The sequence below is a fragment of the Mesoplodon bidens genome (assembly GCF_964165515.1).
Source record: "Mesoplodon bidens genome assembly, contig: HAP1_SCAFFOLD_349, whole genome shotgun sequence".
Classification (NCBI taxonomy): domain Eukaryota; kingdom Metazoa; phylum Chordata; class Mammalia; order Artiodactyla; family Ziphiidae; genus Mesoplodon; species Mesoplodon bidens.
The window spans coordinates 447,286-473,590 of NW_027672382.1; the positions used below are offsets into that span (position 1 = coordinate 447,286).

The window sequence follows — 26,305 nt, forward strand, 5'->3', positions numbered from 1 at the left end:
GAGAATTATGTTTTATTTGGCAGATTTTCTGAGGACTTAAGCCCAGAACACAGCCTGTCAGATCACTCTGAGGAACTGCTCAGAAGACCTAAGGGAGGAGTCAACCAAAACCAGGTAGTCAGAACATCAAACGGTTACTATTAATTAAAGAAAACTAGACCTCTCAAGTTAAGGACTTTAGCACTTTTCTATGTATGAGAAGATGAAAGAATCTGGGCTCCGTGAAATCAGTCCTTTGATATGCACCTTAACTCTAGAACCAGTACCCTGTTTTTCTCCATCCCGAATCCCCTCAAGGTGCACAGTTGAGGGTTCCTGCTTTGACGTCTGACTTGATGACTGCAACATCCTTTGTCTACTCATATGGCAGGGAACATTTTTCATCCACGGGTAAGAAATTGAGGAGAAAATTAACGTAATTCAAGATATAAAACCATTACAATACTAAAAATTCCCAAATGTCAAACAAACATAAGTACCCTTGACCTGTAAAATGGAAGATGCCAAAGAAGGGAAAAAAAGAAACAATAAAGAAAATGTAGAAAATAAAGCATAATATAAGATGGCAGAAATCAATTACAGTAGAACAATAATTAAATAAATCAAGGTAAATGTTATCATAAGATTTTTAAATTTCAAAAAAAAACCCCATCAAACAAAACATATTGAAAATAAAGTCATAGAGAAAATTTAGGGAGCAAATATGAATGCAAAGAAGACCTGTTAGGTAGTTAGTCAGACGTTAGCAGCAAGGAGGTGACTGGTGGGAAAGACACGAAGAAGAAATTGAGTCACACGCAGCCACCTGGGGACCCTCCCTTGACTCCACCCAGAACGGGAGAAACTATGGTCGGGTGGTGGGCAGCTTACCCTGATGAAGAGAGGCACAGCAACACCAGGGGACTTCTCCAGGCTGTGCACGCCCAGACCAGACAGGCGTATAACCTACAGTAAATCCAAACTCATTATACCGTAATTACAATAAATTACATGTGGTTTTGCCCCTCCCCCCACCATTTCTTGGGGGTTCAAGGATGAGAGCATGCGCAGCAGAAAACTTGTTCCATAGCTCAGGACTGTCAATCAAATAATGATCCTTGTCACTCACCCCCACCTCTCTGCAAAATGCTCCTTAAAAGCGCTCGTAAGCCTTTCTAGGAATGCTGCTTTCAATTTGCAGAAACAGTAGACCCATCCCCCCCCCACCCCGAGAGTGTACCTTTGCTTCGATATACTTTGCTTTGGGCTTGCTTCACTTCGCTGAAATAGCCTGTTCTCAGAAACAGCCTGCTCTTTCTCTCTCCTTCTCTCTCTCCCTCTCTGAGAGTGTACCCACGCTTAAATAAACTTTGCTTTCTGCTTAAGCTTAACATGGGAGTTTGCGATCCTTTGCTTACTATCATGGAACCAAGATAGCTGGTCCAGGCCTTCCACTGACCTCCTCGGTTGAAGCTACTTTGTTACAAAGCATGTCCACATGGTGACAGACCTAAGTCTAAATTTTGATAAAAGGTTGAATTAAGGTGAGAATATCATATGGGAGGAAAAGACCGTAGGAAAAATAGTAGATGTAGGAGATATGTTTGTGAAAGTGCACATTCATGGCAATATAGCCAAACAAACTCACATGCCCACGTTCCCACTAAAACTGTATAAAATTATGACCAACAAGCAGAGAATACACATTATTTTCAAGCCCTCATGGGGCATTAAGACATATTTACCATGTGAATCCTTCAGTGAATCTTGTGTTACTGCTAAGGGATAGGAAGTGGTGTCATAAGGGAATTTTGCGTAAGACTCAAAGCTCCCTTTCTCTATGGTTCAGGCTGGACTTGAAGCTTCAGGGGCCTGGGAGGATGGGGCAGGAAAGGCAAGGCACACTCAGAAAAGAGAATACATACATAACACACTAGGGATATCTGAAGAGGCTGCTCAAGACCTGGCTCAGCCCCAAGGGTTTGACCCCTAGTCCTACTCTTCACCCTACAGCCCTTTAGGGTCAGGACCTTGGCTCACCCTAACCCATTCCTAGCTTCCGGGTATAGAATGTGTGCACATGTCTGAATGTTAATGTTCTCTCAAAATTTACATGTTGAAATCCTACCTCTTAAAGATAGGAGGCGGGGCCATGCAAAAGTGCTTATGAGCTTTCATGAATGGGATTAGTGCCTTATAAAAGAGACTCCAGAGATATCTCTAGCCTCCTCCCATCATATGAGGATACAGAGAGAAGGCTCCAGCTGTGAACCAAGAAGAGAGCTCTCACTACGAGGTGGCCATACTGGTGACTCGATCTTGGGCTTCCCAGCCTCCAGAACTGTGATAATAAATGTCTGTTGTCTTTAATCTACCCAGTCTATGGTATATTGTTATAGCAGCCCTAATGGATTAAGACCACATATTTCAAAATTTATCTGGAGAGTGGGGACTGTCTTATCGTTGCAAACTAAGAAGTTGGGTTGAGACAACATATGAAAGATTTTTTTTAAGTAGAAAATTATGGATTATTGGATTTGAAAGTACTAGATTGGTTAAGGAAAATGAGTACGTGTGTGTGTGCGTGTTTGCAGTGTGTCCCAAAAGTTTTTGTGCAGTTTAAAGATTTACTAACTCCAGAATTATAAACACTACAAACTTACAAAAATATCATTTGAAGGTTTAACTGTTACCAGATGCAAGTCTGTGTGCCTGATGCACAGTGAGGCTAAATACTGAAACATCAGAGTTTGGAGCAGAGAAAGGTTTACACAGTGCCATGCAAGAAGACACGTGGCTCATGCCCAGGAAAAACCCCAAACTCCCTGAAGGCTTTCAGCAAAGCCTTTTTAAAGGCAAGGTGAGGGAGGGGCATGGCTAATTGTTGCAAATATCTTGGTGTTGGATCCTTTGTTCTAGCAGCTGGCCAGATGGGTCAGATCCTGGTCAGGTCACGTGTTCCTGTAAACGGCCAACAAAACAATTATTCTTCTCTGTTCTGCAACTTTTTATCTCCATGAATGGGCTCTTACAAGTCAGAGCCTTAGAAATAGGCTATCCTGTACATTTCAGGCTCTAGGCAACATTGTTTTACAAAAAGTGCAGAGCCAGCCTGGGTCACAGGGATGGACAGAGTTAGCTCAGGCAACAAAGCATAAAGATTAAAGTAAAAAAGATCTGATGTGGAGTCAGATTTGTTCTTCCCTATTACATAACTATTTATCATTCTTTCATACTTATGAATTTTGAAAAATAAATTATTTTAATTTTTGTGTGTAGTTCCCTCTGATAGAAAATGAGGCAAAACATACACTATTCACAAAACTAAATAAGTGTAAAAGAAATTCAAGTTCTATCCCTGGCTTTACACAAGACACAAACATGATGTGGGAAAGTTGGAGCTGAGGACAAAGGAAATCCTGAGTAAAAATGTCTGTGAAACAGCCAGTCTTCCAGGGTCAGCTTAAGATGTTCAAGAGTTATCACGTTGGTGGGCCTCAAGTAAAGGTCTCTAATGGATGAAGGAACCAGGTTCCAGATGGAATGAACAGAAAATTGGCTAAGGTCTCTCTGACAGGATGAGAGTGGTTGGAAGGAGGGATCTGGAAGCCCCAGGAGGGTGCAGGTGTCTGTGGGTCTGGATGGGAAGGAGGGGCAGTGATTCAGCCTCTTTTTCTTATTGCCCCTCCCCCACACTCAGGAGCCCTTTGTGACAAGGCCACAGCTCTGTGATGAAGGCCTGGGGTTCTGCCATCAAGCGAACTCCCAGTGCTCTGTTGCCTGAGGGCAGCAATGCAGTTCAGAAGATGGAGAATCTCTTTTCTTTGAAAAACACTGTTGCTATCTGGCTGAGATCCAGCCCAACTTCCTGGGTGATTGATATCATCCTTGGGTTCCTGTGTGGACTGGGGCTCTTCCTAATGTTACTCCCCTGCTTCCAGAGTAATCCATTCTTAGCACCACCTAGAAAACATAGAAACATCAGGAAGGTAAGAAACCTTTGGCTTAATCCCAGCAGAGATTATCTCTTATTTTCTTATTCTTATTTCCACTTTTCTAAACCACCTAGAGAGACTCCTGAGATGGGAACTCTCAGAAAAGTAGAGAACATCATCCTTCTAGGGAAAAGCCAGGCCAGAGAGGGGTTAGAGTGGGCATGAGGATTTCTAGCCTAGGATCGTAGACCAGGAGTTCAGGTATGGTAGAGGGCTCCAGGGCAAGTCCCCAATGCAGGGACTAATGGTTAAGGACTGGATTACTAAGAGTTCAATCTCTGCAGGAAGGCTGACCCCTGAGCCCTGGTTCACCAGCCACCTTCCCACAGCGGGTGTCTCAAGTGAGACCTTCCTCTGTGTTGGGGCTGATCTAAGGGCAATGCTGAGCCCCTGAGAGCCTGAGAGAAGAGGCTGGAGTGGAGGTCTGGCCTTGGGAAGCAGAATCCTATCTGACAAAGCTCACGTGGGCATTTAGGTCTGAGAATGTGTGTGTTTCTTGATCAGAGGAACAGTGACAGAAGAAATCTATGGTGATTAAAACTTAAAAAATCCTTCTTGGGCTTCCCTGGTGGTGCAGTGGTTGAGAGTCCGCCTGCCAATGCAGGGGACGCGGGTTCGTGCCCCGGTCCGGGAGGATCCCACATGCCGCGGCGCGGCTGGGCCCATGAGCCATGGCCGCTGGGCCTGTGCGTCCAGAGCCTGTGCTCCGCAACGGGAGAGGCCACAACAGTGAGAGGCCCGCGTACCGCAAAAAAAAAAAAAAAAAAAAAATCCTTCTTTGCACTCTTCAAAGAAGAAAAACTGAAAATATTTTTATCCACTTTAAAAATAAGTAAAAGGGGAAAACCCCCCACAGAGTTTTAGTTAAATGTAGAAAGTCATGTTGTTCATGAACACAGCTTGCCTAGATAGAGGACAGTGAGAGTTGGGTGTTAGCCCCTCATTTTTTCTTCTCTCTCAGCATCAAGTAGAGCTGAAGGGGAGGAGCAGGAGTAGGAAGAAAAGTGGATCTTTGAAAGGTAAGCCTTTGCCATTCAGCCCTGCGTGCCCCCGAGAGTTAGCTTCCATCTCTCCTAATCCTGAGGGCCCAGCTTCACGGTCTCTGAGGATGCCAGTGGCAGAGCTTATTCTTCAGGAAACAGAGCCTTGGGAAGGCTCGTTGGAAGGAGATCAGAGCCCAGATACATCCCAGAAATTTGTGCTTAGAATGAAGCCATGAGGACCTAGAAATGGGGTGTGTGGACTGTGGTGGACCATTGGTGCCTGGGTTGGGAAGTGGGACCTTCAAGTCCAACTGTGGACAAGTTGTTTAACTTTGCTCAGATTCCTCTGTGATGACCACTGACCTTTCTCCCCTACACGGCAGTTGTAAGGGCTACAGGGGTTAATTAACGTGAAGGCACTTTGCAAAGGACAAACCCTTTTCAAGTGAGACTTACCATCACTGTCAGGGACATGTGGCCTTGGACACTGATACTTGGGCTCCAGAGTCTAATCCTCCAAAGATTTCCCTTAAAGGGCCATTGCATTCAGCCTCCTGAAAGACTCTTAGGCCTCTGCCTTCACCACCATGACCCAGTCTCCTGATTTCCAGCTTGCAGAGATTGCCTGGAAGAACTGGAGGGGACTCACAACCTGGTTTCACTTCTGCAAAGGTAAAGAATCTTTCCCCTTCTCTCCTGGGTCGTCCTTCCTCCCAGAGCCTATAATGTGACCCCAGCCCTGGGAGGGGGAGCCATGGGAGGGTGTGGCTAAAGCCCTAGGGTGAGGGACAGCAGGAGCATTATGAAGTCAGTGTGGGGGCAGTGGAGGGTTCTTGGGCTACAGGTGCCCACCCCTGCCTGTCCTGTCCAGCCATCCTGGCCCCATCTGCTCTCCTACAGCTGCCTGGGGAGGCTTCCTGGCAAGGGCAACTTTCATCAGCTCTCATGTCAAGACCCTCCTGGTGAGATGTGCAAAGCAGTGCCTGCTGGAGCCTGTGGAAGATACTGCTTGAAGGGTTGGGAACCCTGCATGAACACCTCCTGTAGGGTTTCCTTCCTTGATCCAGACACTCGAGAGGTGCTGGAAGCACATATTAGAAGGTTTTGGGTAAAGCACAGGTGGACCCTCCCCCTCAAGGTCCTCAAGCCCATAAATCTCTTGAAGCTGAAAAAGCTCCAACCCTCCACCGTTCTGCAGTTTGCCTCTTCCCCTTCAGCCACCTGTGTGTCTGGGTCCCACTCAACAGTCAAGTGTGCTGAGTTCCTGGAGAAACCTCCTCAGGCTCATTCAGGAGAGAAGGTGATAACAGAAGAGTCAGTTCCTACCCTGAAGAGGCCTCTCCTTGTCCCCTCAACTGTGTGTAAGGAAATCCAGAGTGCCCTGGGAGCGATTCCATCTGCTGACTACCATGGGCCCGCAAAGGCTTCTCTGACTGGACAGGAGGGCAGGCCACCTTCTCAGTCCCTCACACTCAGCCTTGTGGGCAGAACCTGGAAGAGTGAGACTGTGGAATGGGTCAAGAGGGACAGCCTAGAGCCAGGTCCAAGTTCAGCAATGGTCAGGAATGAGCCAACAGAGGAGAGTGGTGGTCAGGCTTCAGGAGACCCCTGCCATAGGGTAACAGTGATGGAGGTGAACTTAGGATCCCAATCTTTGAGAGGTGAAGAGGCCAGGGAGGCTGTGGAGGCCAAGGAGTCTCCTGCTCTTCAACCACAGTCTAGTGTTATCTTGGAAACCAAAGTGTTGACAAAATCCCAAACCACAAATGTACCTATGAGGAGTTTAGAGGTGCCAGGGGCCAGTAAAAGTTTCCTACTACCTAGAATGTCTGTTTTCCAACATCCAGGTGAGCCATGCCTTAACATGGGGGTTGCTAGTGAGTTTAACTCCAAAGTAAAGGTACAGTCAGACAACCAGATTCAGGACTTTCCCAAACACATGTTCCTTGCTGCAGACAACTTGGCTTCTCAGGTGCCTCAGTGCCATCCCCAGAGAGTCCCCACCAGAGACAGGTTAGCTTCCCAGGAGCCAAGTGGCCTTATGGAAGCCCAAAGGAGCAACCTAGGGCAGCAGGAGCCCAAAACTTCAAAACTCCAAGACTCATGGAAGAGCCAGAGCAAGATGATTGCCCCTACTTACAAAAGAGAGGACTGTAGGAGGCATAAACCAGGAGAGCATGAAGAAAGGTTTAAAGAATTAGGGACCTCTCAAGCTGGAAGTATGAGCCACCCTGCCCAGGTCAGGGGAATAACAGACTCTATTGGGAGCAGATGTCTCCAGCTCATGCCAGAGAAGAAACATAGCCCTCCAGAAAGCCTCTTCAGAAAAAGGATGAGGCTATTTTTAAAGTGGATTTTCCCCAATAAAAAAGTCAATGGTCGAGATGCTCTGCAAAAATTCAAGCCCATATCAGCCACTGCCCAGAGTCACGGATCAGTCAAAAGCAGATCAATCTTGAAGAGTGAGACTGCTGAGGGTCAGGCACTCATGACAGCTGTTGGACAGATCCCAGAAGAAGAAAGAGCAATTCACCATGGACTTCATGCCACAAAGTTAAATGAACACAAACTGGAATTCCAAGTCCCAGTATGTGGGTGTTTCTGCTGCCATAGGCTTACCTCCTACCCAGAGCAACGGAGAATGATGGGTTATACAGCCTGCAGTCATAAAGCCACCTCCAAGGGCCAGAGTTGTTCTATCAGGGAAAGGGAAGTCAGACACCAACATAGTTTGAAAAGTGTAAGGTTCGACGATGAGCAGCTGGGCCTAAGGTGCCTCCCATCCTTGCCCCCCAAGAAGAGTTTGTTTCCAGTTAGTACCTGCCAGTATGGGCCAAGGATTCCAGGTGCCCCAGCCCACCATCAACACTGTCCAAGGCATTGTCATCTTTGGGGAGGTGTCTTGCCTGGTCGACAGTAAAATCCTTCTTTAGTCTTTCCTTTAGTAGGAAGACATGTCTCCAAGTAAAAATTCAGTCCCTGTAGAGAAAATGATTTTCTCCTTAGCACATCCAAGATATTTAATGTTCCCCAATACATGTATATATATATATTTTTTTTTCTAATAAAAGCATAGTGTAATGGCTGCTGTCTGTGCTGTGCACTTTGTCTTCTAGAAGGGAGGGGCATGGAGGGAGGTGGACAGTAGCATCACAAGCTTGCTCCTTGTCTCGTGTCCCTTCATTGCACCTTATAATACCGTCATTACACAAACCAAAATTACTCTAACAATGAGACGGGAAAAACCTATGAAACCCACACCCAAGGATCTGGTTCAACCAGTCTTTCTCCTCCTTCTATGCTACTTTGAACTTTATGCAACTGTAGTGGATAGGTTTACACGATAGGGCCGGACATTCCAATTCAGGCTCCAGGAAGTGTCAGAGCCAAGTGGATGGAAGTTTGGGGGGAATAGAGTATGGGCTCTGAGTTCAGAAACAGGAGAAATCTTGCCCCTGGATCTCTTGGTAGGGAATATACAGCATCTGCTCTTAAGAGTTCCTTCTCTCTCTGATGAAGGTTGGGATTGAGGTATGCCCTATGAACCCCTTTTAGCTTAGCCATAATAAAATGTACAGCATCACCCTCCCCCACCTCTGTTTTTCCTACACTTTAGAGCAGCAGCAAGGATGGCATTTCCAGCTCTGTGTGTGTAGGTGGGGGGAGTATCAGGGAGGCTGCTGAGGGCTGTGTTGAGTCCAGTCCCATATAAATGAATGGCTGCGTTCATGGGTCACCTACCTTCCACTCTATGTTAACCCCAGAGAAGGAGTTTTGGATGAATGGAATAGGGGTGTGACTGTGGGTAGTAACTATCTGATGGTCAAACACTGTGAATTTAGGGTGGGATGTAGGTGTAGAAAAATCATTGGATCCAAGGAAGGAGGCAAAGTGGTACCAGATTCCCATAAATTGCAGTTCTGAAAGAACAGCCCCCTGACATACAACCACCATCTAAAGGCCTAAAGGGGAGGAAAAGTTAAGGGTCCAGTAGCTCACCATGGCCCCACGCCAGGGTCTCTACCCTATTCCAACTCTAAGATCACAGACCTAGAGAAACCACCTTTAGGTCAAAACAGAGGGTCAAACTTATAGAAGTAAAGCAAATCAGGGAAGGTGGATCTCTTAATACTATATTTAATAAGCTTACACATCATCACCTCTTGACTTTTAGAAAGGATAACTTAACAATAGGTATAAAAGCCAGGACTAGGGAACTTGGGATGTGACTCCTAGTCTGGTGACCTTCACATAAACACATGGCCCAAGGACTGCTCCAGGGGAGAGGTGGGGACTGGCTTGTGATTGTGTAGTAAGCCTTGCCTGTCTCCCAGTCCTTGATCACCCCAGAGCCTGGCAGGTGAAGAAGCAATCAGACAGGATTTGTGGTGGTGTGGAGGTGACCTGTGCAAAGTGGATGGGGCCGGGTGCAATCCAGGAGTGTTCCACTGATCTGCTTCTGGCACAGCTTTTCTTGTCTCCTGACCCCCATCCATATGGAAAAGCAGGGAGATGAGGAAGAATTTCTCTAGAGTGATTTAGTGCTTTCTGCCATGTGCAGGGCGCATGGTGGACACAGCTCCAGGTGGTGTCTTTCTCATTGTGGAGATTTCTGTTCCAGCTGATGCCCCTGATCCAGATGACAACAGAAATGGACCCCATCCCCCATCCCTGTCAGGCCCCTCAACACGTGGAAATGCTGTGACCTGGGGTGGAGGGGGCAGAGTGAGCACAGGACTGCTCACACCCCTGGTTTCTCCCTGGAGCCAGGCCCTACCTCTGGGCCCCGATTCCCAAGGCAGCCTCCAGAATGGGCAGAACAGTGAGAGTGGAGCCAGGGCTTGTGGGAGGGGTCGGTACCCAGAGGAAAGAGTTGACAGGGCTGGGACCTGAGCCTGGCTGCTGCTGGGTCCTCTCAGGGGCACCCAGAAGTGAGTTCTGGGAATATGGGGAAGCTGGACTTGGACCCCCCTGGCTCCTGCTGGGAGAGTGCCACAGACAGGTGATGCTGATGGAACAGCAAGAAAACAGAAAGAAGCAAGTCCCTTTGCCCTTCTCTTGCTGTTCCGTCTTCCATAAGGTACAGTAAGACAAGAAATTGAGAGACCAAAAGAAAAAAAGAAATGGAGAGACCCAGAGACAATACACAAAGACTTCACGGACACACCTCTCGAGAGACTTCTCACACAAACACCTTTCTCAGAGATCACATACTGAGACCTCACACAGGGACCTCATGTTGCTTCACAGACCCTCAGACAGAAACCTAGCACAGATTTAACAGATTTCCCAGAGATACCTTCCAAAGGGACCTCATACAGAGACTTCACACAGAAATCTCACCCAGAGACAACACACAGAGACCTCACAGAGACCTCACATCTATTCTTCAGTATCCATTGACAAGTCTTTCTTAGTGAATATGAAACCACTTAGCAAACTGGCAGCATGATAAATATATTATCAGTTGTGCCCCTCTGAGATCCACCAGACACTCACTGTCAGCATTACTCTAAATGGGGAAATGTTTGAGAAGTTTTGTTCTTTTGGAATGTCACTGCCTCTGAACAAAAGAATTATACATTCCAAATGTAGATTTTCAAATTTCATTCCTAGGTGTTCATTAGCTTGAAGATCACATATTACATTATTTTATTTTTATTTATTTTAGAAGAATGAAGAAAATAATGTTTATTTCTTAGAAATGCATGTAGTACTCTATTTTTTTATTTTAAAAGATTTTTATTGGAGTATAGTTGAGTTACAAATTTGTGTTAGTTTCAGGTGTACAGCAAAGGGAGCCAGTTATACATATACATATGTCCACTTTTTTAAAAGATTCTTTTCCCATAGAGGCCATTACAGAGTATTGAGTAGAGTTCCCCGTGCTATACAGTAGGTTATTATTACCTATTTTGTATATAGTCGTGTGTATATGTCAATCCCAATCTCCCAATTTATCCTTCCCCCCTTATCTCCTGGTAACCATAAGTTTTCATTTGTACTCTTTTTTTAGGAGAATCACAAATTTTAAGCACAACTAAAACACTGTCAGTCTCCAGTGAGAGAAAATATTTGTCCAGTTTAGTTATCATCCAGTCAAATGGTATCTGGCACATTTTTTACTTTATTGAGGACAGAACTTAAACTTGAGATGGCTTACTTGTTTCCTTTGGAAACATAAGAAAAACCTGCAACAAAGGTACTCTAGGAATGAAATAAACCAAGAAAGAAGCATCCGGACTCACATTCACTTCCCAGAGGGCTGTGTAGCTAGCACGTTATTTTGCACATAATAGCTTGCATCAGGTTTGTGGGGTTTGCTTTAGTTTTTAACAGGCCAATAATCATGTGAGGATTTTTCACAAGTCAAATTTCTGGTTTTAAATTTTACATTCTGGCAAAATTATGCTTCTGAATATTATTTTATTTCTTAAAATGTGGTAATGCCCTAAAATGATATTACACAATCATAACGTTCAGCTAACATACTTAAAAAGATGGGCTATTAAGGATTCATTCTTCAATAATTCTATGAAATGCACATTTTCTAAGACATGCAGTTAGGATCCATTTTATATTCATTATAGGGTTAACACATTGCTTTAAAAAGTTTTGAAAGATTATAAAATATATGACTTAGCCTATGCTTGACATTATACATGTTACCTCATAAAATTACTGAGGGAGGGATATCTTAATATCTGAATTGAAGGTAGTGTACATTTAATCTACATGTGGCTTATAACAATGAATAATGAAAGGCTTTCATTTATTACATAGCTCACACGTTCCAAAGGGTACACTTCTAAAAGACTACTGATTTCTCACTGCTAATAAGCAACCTATTGTCCTTGCCTTGGTAAAATCTATTTTAATGACAGCTGGTTCTCTCCCAGATTTCCCATTGGTATTACAGCGTCGCGGTCTTTTAAGAGGAGCAGGGCTGACACGAGGACTCCTTGGGCTTATTTCTACAAGAAATTTAGTTTTTCTATTCTCCTAATTAAAAAATGTATCAGTATTAGTTTTTCCCTTTACTCCCTTACGTCGTTGAAGCAGAAACCAATGGACTGTGGTCACGGACGTCACCTAAGGCTCTATCAGATCACTTTGTTTCAATAGTGCAGCTTACTCAGGTAAGTTTACTGATCAGAACCAAATGGGATCAATTAGGAAAAAGTTCATACCGGAAAATATCCTTTTCAAAGTTGACTATTTTAACACAGTGAAATAAGCGATTATTTCTTAATCCTTTGAGTTAAAATTGTTCAGCGTGGCCAAGAAAGTCTGGAAACATGAAAAATGTCCATAAAAGCACTTTATTACTATAATACGTTGAATGTGTTGCTCCTCATTATTAATTCACAGTTCATTAAGCTGGGCAAAATTACAACGAACAATGTGCATTAAAGCAAAATTCCCATCAATCATTTTCCATCTGTCATACATTCTGTCAGATGATTTGTGTGTCTAATTTTCATGGAAAAACTTGTACCTTTACTCCACAATAAGAAATCAAGGGGGATCAATCTATTAAAAAGATATTAATATTCCCAGACTCTGTGGCCTTCAGTATTTTCTTTTTAAGAAGATTCACCTAGTGCAAATCTTATCAATATTTTTACCATTTAATATGCCCAGACAAAATGGATACAAAAATTAGATAAGAGAAAACAACAAAAACAGATCCCCTTTGTTTTCAAAACATTTGATGTTTACATCAAAATATTTTGTTGAAAATGAAGTGATTTTTAATCTATAGTTAAAAGACACTATAATGATATTTAGAACATATTACAGATCCGGATTTTTACAAATAGATTTTTATTTAAAACAGGTCTCACACTGATATCAATAAACCAGGCACTCTAGAACAAAATGTGGAGAGATGGCAATTATGCGATGACTTCTTAATACTCCAAGGGAAAAAGATTTTTTTCCAAAGTAGTCCATCTACAATATTAACCCTTAAGATCTACTCCCCTTGATAGGTTTCAATATTATTTTCTCTTTTATACACATTTACTTTATAATTAACTCCTACAGGAGGACATTTCTGGAAATGTTCCCAGATATCTACAGCCACACTTTCGGTCATGATCACACCATGGAAAAAGTAGGGAACATCCAGATCCTGATGATCCAGGGGTTTCATAATTACCCCTTTGAGGTCAGTCAGAATCATCATCATTCCCAGAACAGGGTCGGTCTTTACATTTGTGCCCCGAGACATGCAGATTGTAACACTACCCACCCAAAGGCAAGTTGTCTTCCTTACTCAGGTTTGCAGGGGCACCACTCACTGTGGTAGCTAGAAGAGTCCGTTGCCCCCAGCCCGGACCTGCATTCTGTACTCTCCACACACACATCGTACTACAGATATACCAGTGGTGCTGATGAAACTTCCAGAAAGCTATAAAATAATGCATGCCAGGCACGGTAGATGAGGATTTAGAAAATGCTAACATCTTCTCTAAGAAATAAAGGTGACATACCTATGTGGCTTTAAGCATTTTTGTGCATTAGCTGGCCCCCTGGATCTGGGAAAAAGCATCTGATTTTAAAGTTTCTCAGCCTCATTCTCTGCAATGAAATCTGAAGCTCTTCCTTCCTTCTCTGAGTCCAGAAGCTGGAATTGATACAGTCTGCTCTCTGTGATTTGTCTCTACCATTTGTTTCCAGTGACAACTTCAACTCAGATATCTCTCACTTCAGGGGTCACTCCTAAACTTCAGGAGGAAGGTCACTGCCCTTTTTATTCCCACCACAATTTTATGCTAGTAACCCTTTACAGTGTCAATAAATTTATTTTGTAGAATGTGCCCCCTGGACTCCACCTGCTAAATCTGTTTTTTGGGCAAATCATTTGTTACTTAGCTAAACAAATTTTATAAAATCATATTTCATAAAATTGTATTTTATAAAATGTTACTTTCTTATTTTATAAAATTGGTAAATCCAGGGATTTAGGCTTAATTATTATTTTTAAAAATGTTGGTACTCATTTTGCCAATTTTTCTCTTTTTACATATATCAGAAAATATGTTAAGAACTCAACTGTGAAGATACCACTATTTTTATTTTTTCTCACTTTTTGTACACAGGAAACAAGAAAGTTTGTTCCTTGGAAAACATCAGTCCTAAGAACGTACTAAGTTAAAGCTTAGCATGTTAGATCTGCGAGTAGCCTTGTCTTTTTTTTTTTTTTCCGGTACGCAGGCCTCTCACTGTTGTGGCCTCTCCCCTTGCAGAGCACAGGCTCCGGACACGCAGGCTCAGCGGTCATGGCTCACGGCTCCAGCCGCTCCGCGGCACGTGGGATGTTCCCGGACCGGGGCACGAACCCGTGTCCCCTGCATCGGCAGGCGGACTCTCAACCACTGCGCCACGAGGGACGCCCAACCTTGTCTTTTTTTTAATGATGCTTTTTTCTGAATTGGTAAAAAAAAAAAAAAAAAAAAAAAAGCTTTAAGGCTTAGGAACAGAAGCAAATTGAGAATTAAAATCCAAATCATTCAAATGAAGTTTGTCAGAACAGTTTGTGTGTGGAGAGGACAGCTTCTAGGCACTTCAGAGAAACCAGCAGGACAGAATTGAGAATAGCCAGCACCTTACAGGGCTTCTCACAGAAATGCTTTAATGCAAAGAGGTGACTGGATTTCACAGGGAGACCAGGGAGAGGATGCAGAGATAATTAAATCACATTAAAGCACCTGTTTACCTGGGAGGTAAGTTCCTTCATATTGTGGTCAGATGCTGTTTAGGGGGACACTGGTGCAGGGGAGGTGTTGGGAGGATGAACTCTTTTCTGAGTGATTTTGCAAGTGTGAAAATTCATCCAACAGAGATGCTAGAAAAATTTGCTCCTAGTAGCGAACGTCCAACATGATATTTTGGGACAAAAATGTGTATTTGGAAGAATTTTTCACAAAAGAGCAGTGATGGGAGGAAAAGATTCATATGGGCCTGGCTAGTAATATTCTTCCTTCACAGTTTTCTTGTGGGTTCCTGAGGCCTGTTGTGACTGCTTGGAGACCTGGTCCCCAAGCAATGGCCCTCTTTGTCATACTCAGGGTAACCCAGGAAGTTGCTTGTCTGAAGCAGAAAAGGTTCTCCCTTCCACTCATGTCCTCTTGCTGATCAGATGAACACATGGCATCATCTACAGCTGAGAGGTGTTTGTTAACTACCTTTGTTTCATAGGACACAACTCATATATACTCTACAGTAATGTTTATCACTGTCTTTTATAATCTCAAGGTAAGAAGTAATCAGTGTTAAAATCATTCTACTGGAATAACAAAGCACATGATTTTTTTTTCCCTAATAGTGATTGTATTTGTTTGCTAGGGCTGCCATAACAAAAGACCACACTGGCTACTAGGTGGCTTAAACAACAAAATATATTTTCTCATAGTTCTAGAGGCTAGAAGTCCAAGATCAAAGTATCAAGTTTAGTTTCTTTGAGGTCTCTCTCCTTTGATGGCTACCTTCTCGCTGTGTCCTCACATGGTTGCCCCTCAGTCTGTGCATGTCTGTGTTCTAATATTCCCGCCTTATAAAGATACAAGTCATATTGGATTAGAGTCCATCCATATGATCATTTTACCTTAATTTTCTCTTCCAAAGCAGTATTTCCAAGTAGAAGTTAAGCTTACTGTACAAGCAATCAGGTATTTAATAAGAGGCATTGCTATGGAGACAAAAAAACAATGGTTAATAATTGAGGCAAATTTCATATCAGTTTTTGAGTTCTGAGGGTAGACAGTTGAGAAGATCTCTAAATGTCAGGGTTAAAGCATCTTTTGTAGTTTGAATGTCCATCAGATGTTCAGGTAAACTTTCTGAGTGGTCCATATAGCAACAGGAACGAAGAAGACTGTCTAAACATGAGCTGCTGTGGAGATTTCTCTGAAGTTTATATTAAGATATCTACCTTCAGTATGCAGGACTTCAGAAAAAAAGGCAGTTTTAGTTTCAATTATTCCAAGTCAAAAGGGTGGGAGAAAAATTGGAAACACTAGTTTGGAGAGTTGTAGTCAGGTAGTGGAGGAAACTAGAAAAATTCAGGATACAGTCCAGTTTTCAGGTAATTAACAAAACTTCAAGGAAAATTAATAGCACTAGAATCTAATATCCACAGTATGTATTTTGGTTTCTATCGAAAGATAATTTTTCTCTCTAAAATCACCCTCATTTCTATCAAAGATAGCCAAATTAAGACAAATTTGTTTGCAAAATAAGTCTAGATTCAATAAACTTGGTCTTATTTATATAAGTATAGCAAGGATTGTGACTGACCATATAGGCTTATTTTTTATTTTTATTTTTTGCTTTTATTAAGAGAATTTATTGCCTCTCTCTCCTCCCAATAGCTCAAACATGAAGAAGCAACATCAGAGGAAGACAGACAAATGGCTCTTTGAGTTTGTCCTGCTTGGCACTGGTGAAGGAAGAGGCAGCTTTCTCAAACTTTTTATCTGCTTAATTGGATGTAGTAGAGAAAGGGAACAAGGAAAGTCAGAGGATAAGTGAACAGGCTCTGCACCTACCAAGGATGTGTTATCCTCCTAATCATCCCAGTAGGAATATTCCATTCATGTTCTTTGATCTGATCCTTGCATTGGAAGACACTTCTTTTTTTAATCTTTTTTTTTTAATTAATTTTAATTTTATATTGAAGTATAGTTGATTTACAATGTTGAATTAGTTTCAGGTGTACAGCAAAATGATTCAGTTATATATATACACATATCCATTCTTTTTCAGATTCTTTTGCCATATAGGTTATTACAGAATATTGAGTAGAGTTCCCTTTGCTATACAGTAGGGTCTTGTTGATTATCTATTTTATATATAGTAGTGTGTATATGTGAATCCAAACTCCTAATTTATCCCTCCCCATACCTTTTCACTTTAGTAACCATAAGTTTGTTTTTTAAGTCTGTGAGTCTGTTTCTCTTCTGTAATTAAGTTCATTTGTATCATTTTTTTAGATTCCACAGATAAGTGATATCATATGATATTTGTCTTTCTCTGAATGACTTCACTTAGTATGATCATCTCTATGTCAATTCATGTTACTGCAAATGGCATTATTTCATTCATTTTTATGGCTGGGTAATATTCCATTGTATATATGTACCACATCTTCTTTATCCATTCATCTGTCAATGGACATTTAAATTGCTTTCATATCCTGGTTATTGTGAACAGTGCTGCACTGAACACTGGGGTGCATGTATCTTTTGGAAGTATAATTTTCTCCAGATACATGCCTAAGAGTAGGATTGCTGGATCATATGGTAGTTCTATTTTTAGTTTTTTAAGGAATCCCATAATATTCTCCATAGTGGTTGAACCAATTTACATTCCCACCAACAGTGTAGGAGGACTCCTTTTCTCCACACCCTCTCCAACATTTTTGTAGTCTACAGTTTGTAGACGTTTTGATGATGGTTACTCTGACTGGTGTGAGGTGATACCTCATTGTAGTTTTGATTTGCATTTCTCTAATAATTAGCGATGTGTGGCAGATTTTCATGTGCTTTTTGCCCATCAGTATGTCTTCTTTGGAGAAATGTCTGTTTAGATCTTCTGTCCATTTTTTGATTGGGTTGTTTGCTTTTTTGATATTGAGCTGCATGAGCTATTTGTATACTTTGGAGATTATTCCATTGTCAGTCTCATCATTTGCAAATATTTTCTCCCATTCTGTAGGTTGTCTTTTTGTTTTGTTTATGGTTTCCTTTGCTGTGCAAAAGCTTTTAAGTTTTATTAGGTCCCATTTGTTTATTTTAGTTTTTGTTTTCTTTCCTCTAGGAGGTGGATCCAAAAAGATATTGCTGCTGTGAAAGAGTGTTCTGCCTGTATTTTCCTCTAAGAGTTTTATAATATCCAGTCTTACATTTAGGTCTTTAATGCATTTTGAGTTTATTTTTGTCTGTGGTGTTAGAAAATTGTTCTAATTTCATTTTTTTACATGTAGCTGTCCAGTTTTCCCAGTACCACTTATTGAAGAGACTGTCTTTTCTCCATTGTATAGTCCTGCCTCCTTTGTTATAGATTAATTGACCATAGTTGTGTGGGTTTATTTCTGGGCTTTCTATTCTGTTCCATTGATCTATATTTCTGTTTTTGTGCAAGTACCATACTGATTACTGTAGCTTTGTAATATAGTCTGAAGACAGTGAGCCTGATTCCTCCAACTCCATTTTTGCTTTCATAGTATGCTTTGGCTATTTGGGGGGTTTGTGTTTCTGTACAAATTTTAAAATTTTCTGTTCCAGTTCTGTGAAAAATGCCATTGGTGGGGGCTTCCCTGGTGGTCCGGTGGTTGGGACTTCACCTTCCAATGAGGAGGATGCAGCTTCGATCCCTGGTCAGGGAGTTGGGATCCCACATGCAATGCAACCAAAAAAAAAAAAAAAACACACAAAATAACAAAAACAAAAACATAAAACAGAAGCAATATTGTAACAAATTCAATAAAGACTTTAAAAATGGTCCACATGAAAAAAATCTTAAAATAAAAATTCCACTGGTAATTTAATAGGGATTGCATTGAATCTGTAGATTGCCTTAAGTAGTATAGTCATTTTGACAGTATTGATTCTTCCAATCCAAGCACATGGTATATCTCTCCATCTGTTTGTGTCACTTTCGATTTCTTTCATCAGCATCTTAGAGTTTTCAGAATACAGGTCTTTTGTCTCCTTAGATAGATTTATTCATAGGTATTTTTTCTTTTTGATGTGATGGTAAATGGGATTCCTTCCATAATTTCTCTTTCTGATCTTTTGTTTTTAGTGTATAGGAATGAAAGAGATTTCTGTGTATTAATTTTGTATTCTGTGACTTTACTGAATTCATTGATGTGGTGTATCACACTGATTGATATGAGCCTGTGAGCCATGGCTGCTGAGCCTGCGCGTCCGGAGCCTGTGCTCCGCAACGGGAGAGGCCACAACAGTGAGAGGCCCGCGTACCACGAAAAAAAATCATAAAATGGGGCTTTCCTGGTGGCACAGTGTTTAAGAATCTGCCTGCCAGTGCAGGGGACATGGGTTCAAGCCCTGGTCCAGGAAGATCCCACATGCCGCAGAGCAACTAAGCCCACACGCCACAACTACTGAGCCTGCGTTCTACAGCCATTGAGCCACAACTACTAAAGCCCACGAGCCACAACTACTGAAGCCCATGCACCTAGAGCCCATGCTCTACAACAAGAGAAGCCACTGCAATGAGAAGCCCACGCACCACAACAAAGAGTAGCTGCCATTCGCTGCAACTAGAGAAAGCCCACACACAGCAACAAAGACCCAATGCAGCCAAAAATAAATAAAATAAATAAATTTATTTTTAAAATCATAAAATATTATAACCATCTTCTTCAGTTTACTTAGTCCCATGTAATTAATTCTTGTTTTGTTTGATCTTTTGTTAGAAGTTTTATGAAACCATCAATTTCTCCATTAGGGTTTTGTAAATTCTTACTCAGTTCAGTGTAATGATTTGAAATTCATCAGAAACTTGTGTTCTAGAATACTTGTCAGATCCTTTTCCATGAATTTCTCTGAACATGAAACACATTTTCAGGAAGCTTTTGTAAAAGCATCTGAGTAAAACCATTGTCTAAGTAATAAAAGACAAATATCCATTACTAAAAATTTGATTCATTCTAATGGAATTGACAAGAAAATTTATCTCTGTGACACAAAACATTTAAGATAATAACTAGAATTATGACTGATAACATTATACTAGGACATATCCAATTTTAGGAATTTCATATACTTTCGAGAACATTTATATTAATAACATTCACCCTTATGATATAACCTAGGGTTTATGATCATTTATTTAGCCATGCTTCCCATGTAAGTAACATACCAAATAAGCCTAATGAGTTTCATAGCTCTCTTTTCTAATAAGATAAAACAAATCTTTTAAGGTGTTCCAAGGGGCCTCTGGAAAACCTGAACGTTATTTCCAGGTCAATAAGACTTCATTTAGAATTTGACTTGGGGGAAAATCTACTTTTTCAAAAATAAAAATGTTTTAAAACACTTTGTCAAATATGATCATATGTCACTGTGAATTAATATTTAGTTATCAATTTAATCAGAGTGACAAAGATTCACATGTAAATACAGATAGTTAAATAGTGTAAAAAGACTTAGCTCTTTTAATATTGAAAGCACTCAGTTTTTCTTCAAAATTATCAAAGACTCATAAAGACAAAATGTACAATATTTGTTTTGCCAGACAGATTACATTAAATGTAAAAAAAAGTCTTTGTTTACAATTTCTCATTAAGAGCAGACCAATAATTAAGAAAATTTTGCAAAAAGAGAGAAAAAACAAATTTTAATTTTCTACCAGCTTACTTTGGATATTAAAACTCAATCACTTTATTAAATTCATTCCAATCTTAGACCTGACTACACATAAAATTCCTTTCTAAAGATTCCTCTTTAACAAACCTCTTACAACTTTCTCTGTCCATTTTGATTTGTCCCTTGTTCTCTTTCCCATTTAGAAGTTACCAGCTTTAGGACAAAACTCACTTAACAAAGTTTTTACATTAACAAAAACATCTCCATACCGTACACTTTTTCTTACCCCCAAATATATTCTAATTTCCTTATAATTCCTAGTAGCTTTAACCACATATATTATTTACAATTCTTAATCCTTTGAAGCTTTAATTTTTTTGTAAAGATAAAGTTAAAAATTATTAACTGTGTAAGTATTTTGTGGCTTGGCAAACTTATAAATACATTTCATAATTTCTAGAAACATATTCTACTTCATAGTACAAGCTTTTAATGAAGCACAAGACATGTCTACTAATAGAACCAAACATATTTAGTGTGTAATAAGAGGTCAAAAGTAGGTAAACTTAGACTCGTTCAGCAATTAATATTTCAGTATTTTGTCTTAGTTGGAAATGATCTAGACATTCAATTCATTTAATTTAACTTAGCAAAACTCTAAGGGTACAATTTATCAAAGACATTTAGAAAACTATTTAAGTTGACATAGCAAAAACAATTATTGCTAAAAAAAGTTTACCTAAAAGAATTCTTATCTTATGTCTATTTAATTAATTTGTTCTTAACAATCACTCAGATTACTCATGACAATTTCATAAGATGTTAAAGTAGTGTTAGCCATCATCTTAAATTATTATTATTATTACTTTTTTCTGAGAAATTTTGTAAAAGAGATAACATGAGCTTATTTGACTTTTAGTAAAACTACATAGCATAAAGCTATTATACTTAATGCTGATAACTCTTAAGATATGTCTGTATTAATTAAACCATTAAACCTGAACTAGATTTTACTTACCAAAAATTATCCTAGATCATGTGAATTTGAAAAATATTTGTATTCGTTTTTGTTATATTTTTGAGACTTTTTATATTGCTTGTTGGAATAAATTAAGTTTACTCACTCAGATAGCTACAGTCTTTTATTATTTATGGAGAAGACTTTTAAGTCTTCTTGCCCTTTAAGTGTACTTGCCCTTGATCAACAATTTTAAGGAGACTGTGATTTAGAGTTTGAGCAAGAGAGGGTTTTTCTGGTGGTTTTTGTTTAAAAAAAAAACCTCTTTCCTTTTTTTTCTTTAAATTTTAGTTTCAGGTTCTAACAATTGAGATAATCTGGGCTCAGTCTCAGGCAATGTGGCTGTGTTTACATTTCAAAGACATGGTAAGATTTATAACTTTAAGGGACAGAGAAAAAAGTGTAAATTTTCTTCTGTGAGTTTTGGAGTGTATTTTTCTATTATCATAAGTTTCAGGGTAATTATTATTTTAAAAACTTTTTCTTCTTAAGTACAGGGCAATTTTGCTCCAATTATCCTCAACTTATATAATATCTACAAGAATTTGAGAGGAATAGGTTTCAGGGTTGGTGAAGATAAATGGGCCTTGACTTGTTCCTAAGTTGCATTTCTGGTTTTGTAGAGATTTGGAAGACAAAGATAATTGTTTCTATTAGCTCTTGAATATTGGCTTCCAACTGATCTTTTCCTAATTATTTGTAGGAGGGCCTAAGGAATTGCTGAGGAGATGGGGCAATTTTTAAAATTTTTCTTAAAAAGGGGAATTCATGTTGGATCTTTAATTTCTGTTATTTCATCTTCATAACGATTCCCTAAGGCTAGCTGTTATACATGATTTTTCCTTTCAATTTGATCCTTCCATAAATACCAATATGACAGCTGTTTATGATGAGAGCTCTCAAAAAGGGAATCTTTTAAATACAGCAAATTTAAAGGATCCATCATCTGGCCATTGAGGAGTAAGACCTTTCATTAATTTCAAAGAGTGACTCAAATCAGTAAGCCTTTTTATGGAACGACCCAGAGGTAACTTTTCAGGCTTAGAATAAATCCTTACCATGGATGAAATAAGCATACTTTCAGATGGAGAGGGCACGGATGATATAGCCCCTATAATGTGAAAATTCATTTCCAAGGATAATCTAAGAAAGCAAAGGCCTTCATTGCACAGGCAGTAAGGGTGGTATAATGCAAACTGTGTCCCTGGTCTCTCCTGGGAATTTGAGGCACCTCTGATCCCAAACCTACTAATCTGTGACATCAGGCATATGCTGCTGGAATGGGACTTTTCCAACACTAACAAGGCAATGAAGGTTGAAACAACAAAGGCCCCTTATGGACTGGGTCCCCTTAGGACAAACTCCTCTGACAGCTGGCACAACAAGACTAGAGTGTGCTGTTTATGACTTTGTGTCTCAGAACCCCAGTCAATTCAACTGGTTACCAGATGCACCCCAGTAAATACACCATCCAGATGGTGGAGACCAGAGAGAATATTCTCACTGGACAAAAAGCCAAACTCTCAGGACACAGAAAAATACAGAAGGAAAAATCTCATCCAGTTTTTATATAGAGGACTGACAGCAAAGTTTGTCTTAATAGGCACTGGACTGGAGAGAACTGGTAACTCACCAGTCTGTGAGGCTGTCTCAAACAGCAGGCTTATAGGGCCTATGCCTGTATTCTGCCCTATGGTTCTTTCTTCTTATGAAACATGACTCAGGAGACAGAGACAAAGAAAAACAGTGACTGTCTCTGGGAGGAAAGGATTAAGAAAAACTGAGACGAGATTACTCATTTCCAAAAACCAGATTTTCTATGTCACAAGGATCTTGCTCCATAAGTATTTTCTTCTGCTAATCTAAATTTAGAGATAGAGAAAAGGAGACTCTTAAGCACTTTCCCTCCCACCAGACCTTACAGGCCTGGGAAGTTGAGGAGATAAGAAATTTTACCTTCTGCTGGCCTTTGTCATGTGTCCTAGGATCTCTCAGCTGCAGCAGTCTTGTGGTGGGAAGCAGGGTTTAGCCAGCCTCCTGGTTGTCTTGTCAGCTGTTGAGGAGGAAGAAATGTCCCTGCCAACCTTCTTGAGTTAAAGAAGTCACAAGGTTTATACAGCCTTCTTGACCCTGCATTCCCTATCTCTGGTGCTAATGATGTCTTTCTACCTCCTGGTACAGGGAGGGCACCATTCACATGAGATACTAATTTCCTGCTTTCATGGAGACAGATAGGAAGGTCAGTGTGTCTCTCTTGCATCAGTCATTTCTTCAGTAACTTTAATTCAAAGTAATATTCCACTGAGGCATATTTTGGAGCATCCTGCCCTGGGCACCAACAAAGTCAAATGGTTTAGAGAGAAAGCAAGTCCCTTTGTCAGCACTGACCTGTGCTCATGGTGATTGTTATTCCATCTCCACAATACCATTGGGCTGGGTGCTCAAGAAACAGAGCTGTGAAAACATGGCTCCTGTCTCTTATAATTTATAGTACCAATGTTTCAAAGAAAAAATTTTATTTAGTGCCTCCTTTGTGTTAGACAATAATGCTGGTATATTTTCAAGATATACAAATAATAGAAAGAGACATGTATGGTACTTGAATTGTAGTGAGACATTAAAATTTCCCCCCCCCCAAAAAAAATCTTTTTCTTTATACTTATAAGGAAAAAAAATGTAGATTCATTTTGGATAAGATAAAGAAAATTTATGAAGTGATAAATCTAACCTGAGAAAGTAGAAAAGAACGCAGTACACAGGCTCTGAGCATTCTACTCACAGAAAATATTGTCCTGTTCTTTTGCAATATGGACTTGTTCCCCTGTCCCTATGTCTGTCTCTTCCCCTCTCTGTTTCTGCCCCTCCTGTCTCTCTCCCTCACACATACACACATTCACTCCCCTACAAAAAAAACCCATTGACTAAATGCTAACTGGCAGGCACTGTGCTCAAACTGAGGCTACAGTGGTGAGTTAAAAACAGAGATAATTTTTCCATCCTCATCAAACGTATATTCCAAGATGGAGAAAGTGAATACTAACCAAAGAGTCACACAACCATAATATTGCAACCACAACGAACAACCATAACCACTGAGTTAAGCTAAGCAAGCCACTATTGTCAACTTTCTCTCAACCCTCAGTAGAGTGTGTTCCACTTAAAGGCCTTGAGTAAGTCAATATTCTGTTGAGAAAATCCAGGCAATTTCTCAGTCTTCCACATGTGAAATTATGCAGTTTGGAATGTCAGGAACAAGAGTGAGGGGAAAGGTCATTCAGAACTGCAACTAACCAGTTGCTCTCTTTCTGACTGCTGCAATAACCTCCTGGTCTATCCTGTGTTTACTCCCATTCCTCTGGCCTGTTCACAGAGCTGCCAAAGTGGTCCCTTAAAATTTAAGCCTGATTGTGCCACTCTACACTCAAAATCATCCAGTGAATTCAATTTAATTACAATAAATCCAAAGTTCTCACCAAGGCCTCAAAGTCCCTTTTGATCTGTTCTCCCCTCCTCCCATGTCTCTCTTGGCCTCATTCCTACCACTCTCCCCCTTGTTTTCTGTAATCCAGCCAAACTTGCTTCTTCTCCAGCTTTTACTAAAACACTACTTAGTAGACAAACAATTTAATTTAAATTGGGCAAAAAATTTAATAAGACACTTAACCAAAGAAGACACATGAATGGTAAATAAGCAACATTTAAAGATGTTCAGCATTATCAGTCATCAAAGAAAAATTAAAACCACAATGCAAATAACTTCACATCTACTAGAATGACTAAAATTAAACAGATCGATAGCATCAAATGTTAGTAAGGATGGAGAACAACCAGAAGTCTCATACGTTCCTGAAGAAAATGTGAAATGATGTACTACTTTGGAAAACAGTTCGGCATTAATACAACCCCCTAATTTCACCCCCTAGGAATTTAAATGAGAAAAATATGTCCACACAAAATTTGTACATGAGCGTTCATAGAAACAACTTTATTCATGATTGTGAAACTGAGTAGGATCCTGTGGGGCCTTCCCAGTGACAGACTCCCAGTGTTCCCTGCTGCTTGTTTGTAGAACAAAGCTTTAGTCTCCTAGGCCTCCCTTGATTTCCAGAGAGCAGTTAATGATTATAGAACTGACAAAATTCAGAAACAAAGGAAAAGCAGTCAAGCAAGAAAAGTAACAATAGATTGAAAAACAGTGTTGTCTATATCCCTTTCTCCTCAAGGGATATAGATAACAGTCTGACACATATCCTTGATGTGGTGCTCCAAGGACAATGGTGCTTCAAGGACAAAGGACAACCCTCTCTGAAAAAGTGTCAGCGTTACACCCCTTATCAGACCCTTAATTGCCCTCCCCACCATGTTGTGATGGTTATGAAATTCCTAAGCCCAGCTGGGCGATGAGACCTGTCCCAAATAAGAAAAGGCATCTTCCCTGTCCCACTGCCACCCTATAGAAGGAAAGTATATGTGCCTCGACCAATTAGTAAACGAAATTTTCACCTTGGAGCATTCCTTTGTTTTCTGACTATAAAAACTGATCAATAGCACATGTTTGGGGTCCACTCCCCCAGACTACTAGGAAGTCAGCCTGCTGTTCTGGCAGAGACACTTTCCTCTAATAAATTCTATCTTCTTTACATTCTGCCTTGTGTCTGGAAATTCTTTTCCAACCCACGTATGGACCACGACACTTGAGCGTTTTCTGTAGACACTAAGGCTCTCCACCTGATGGAGGATTTGACTACATGCTGATCACAAGCATGTAGGTCCCAGACTGGTTGGAACAAGGAGGCTGATGATTAAGGTTCCCAAAATATCACCCTGTCACCTCTCCACCAACTAATCAAAAGAATGTCCATGAACTGATAATTCACCCTGAGACCCTCACTCCTAATGTTGTCTTTAGAAACACTTGCCCAAAAGTCTTCAGGGAGTTTGGGTCTTTTGAGCATTAGCTGCTTGTTATCCTTGCTTCACATCCTGCAA

The 26,305-nt window shown here is 40.5% G+C and overlaps 1 protein-coding gene and 1 long non-coding RNA gene across 4 annotated transcripts in view; one reads left to right on the top strand and one right to left on the bottom strand.

Annotated features, from left to right (window-relative positions):
- The window catches only part of LOC308610282, a 41,914-nt gene that overhangs the window by 415 nt on the left and 15,194 nt on the right, over window positions 1-26,305 (bottom strand). The window contains exons 2-3 of the long non-coding RNA XR_014014496.1: window positions 23,273-23,369; window positions 15,570-15,653 (exon numbers count right to left, since the gene is read on the bottom strand). This is a non-coding gene — a long non-coding RNA (uncharacterized lncRNA). The remainder of the gene's footprint in view (window positions 1-15,569; window positions 15,654-23,272; window positions 23,370-26,305) is intronic.
- On the top strand, window positions 12-7,933 carry LOC308610280 (spermatogenesis-associated protein 31A6-like). Of its 3 annotated transcripts, XM_081259471.1 has the most exons (5): window positions 12-114; window positions 298-390; window positions 4,936-4,993; window positions 5,569-5,629; window positions 5,858-7,933. In XM_081259471.1, exons 2-5 carry the CDS (start codon window positions 364-366, stop codon window positions 7,875-7,877), a joined length of 2,166 nt encoding a protein of 721 aa, XP_081115597.1. In that variant the 5' UTR covers window positions 12-114; window positions 298-363; the 3' UTR covers window positions 7,878-7,933. The 3 variants fall into 3 exon arrangements, with proteins under 3 accessions (XP_081115597.1, XP_081115598.1, XP_081115599.1); XM_081259472.1 differs by lacking the exons at window positions 12-114; window positions 298-390; window positions 4,936-4,993 and having other exon boundaries at window positions 5,517-5,629; window positions 5,829-7,933; XM_081259473.1 differs by lacking the exons at window positions 12-114; window positions 298-390; window positions 4,936-4,993 and having other exon boundaries at window positions 5,517-5,629; window positions 6,175-7,933.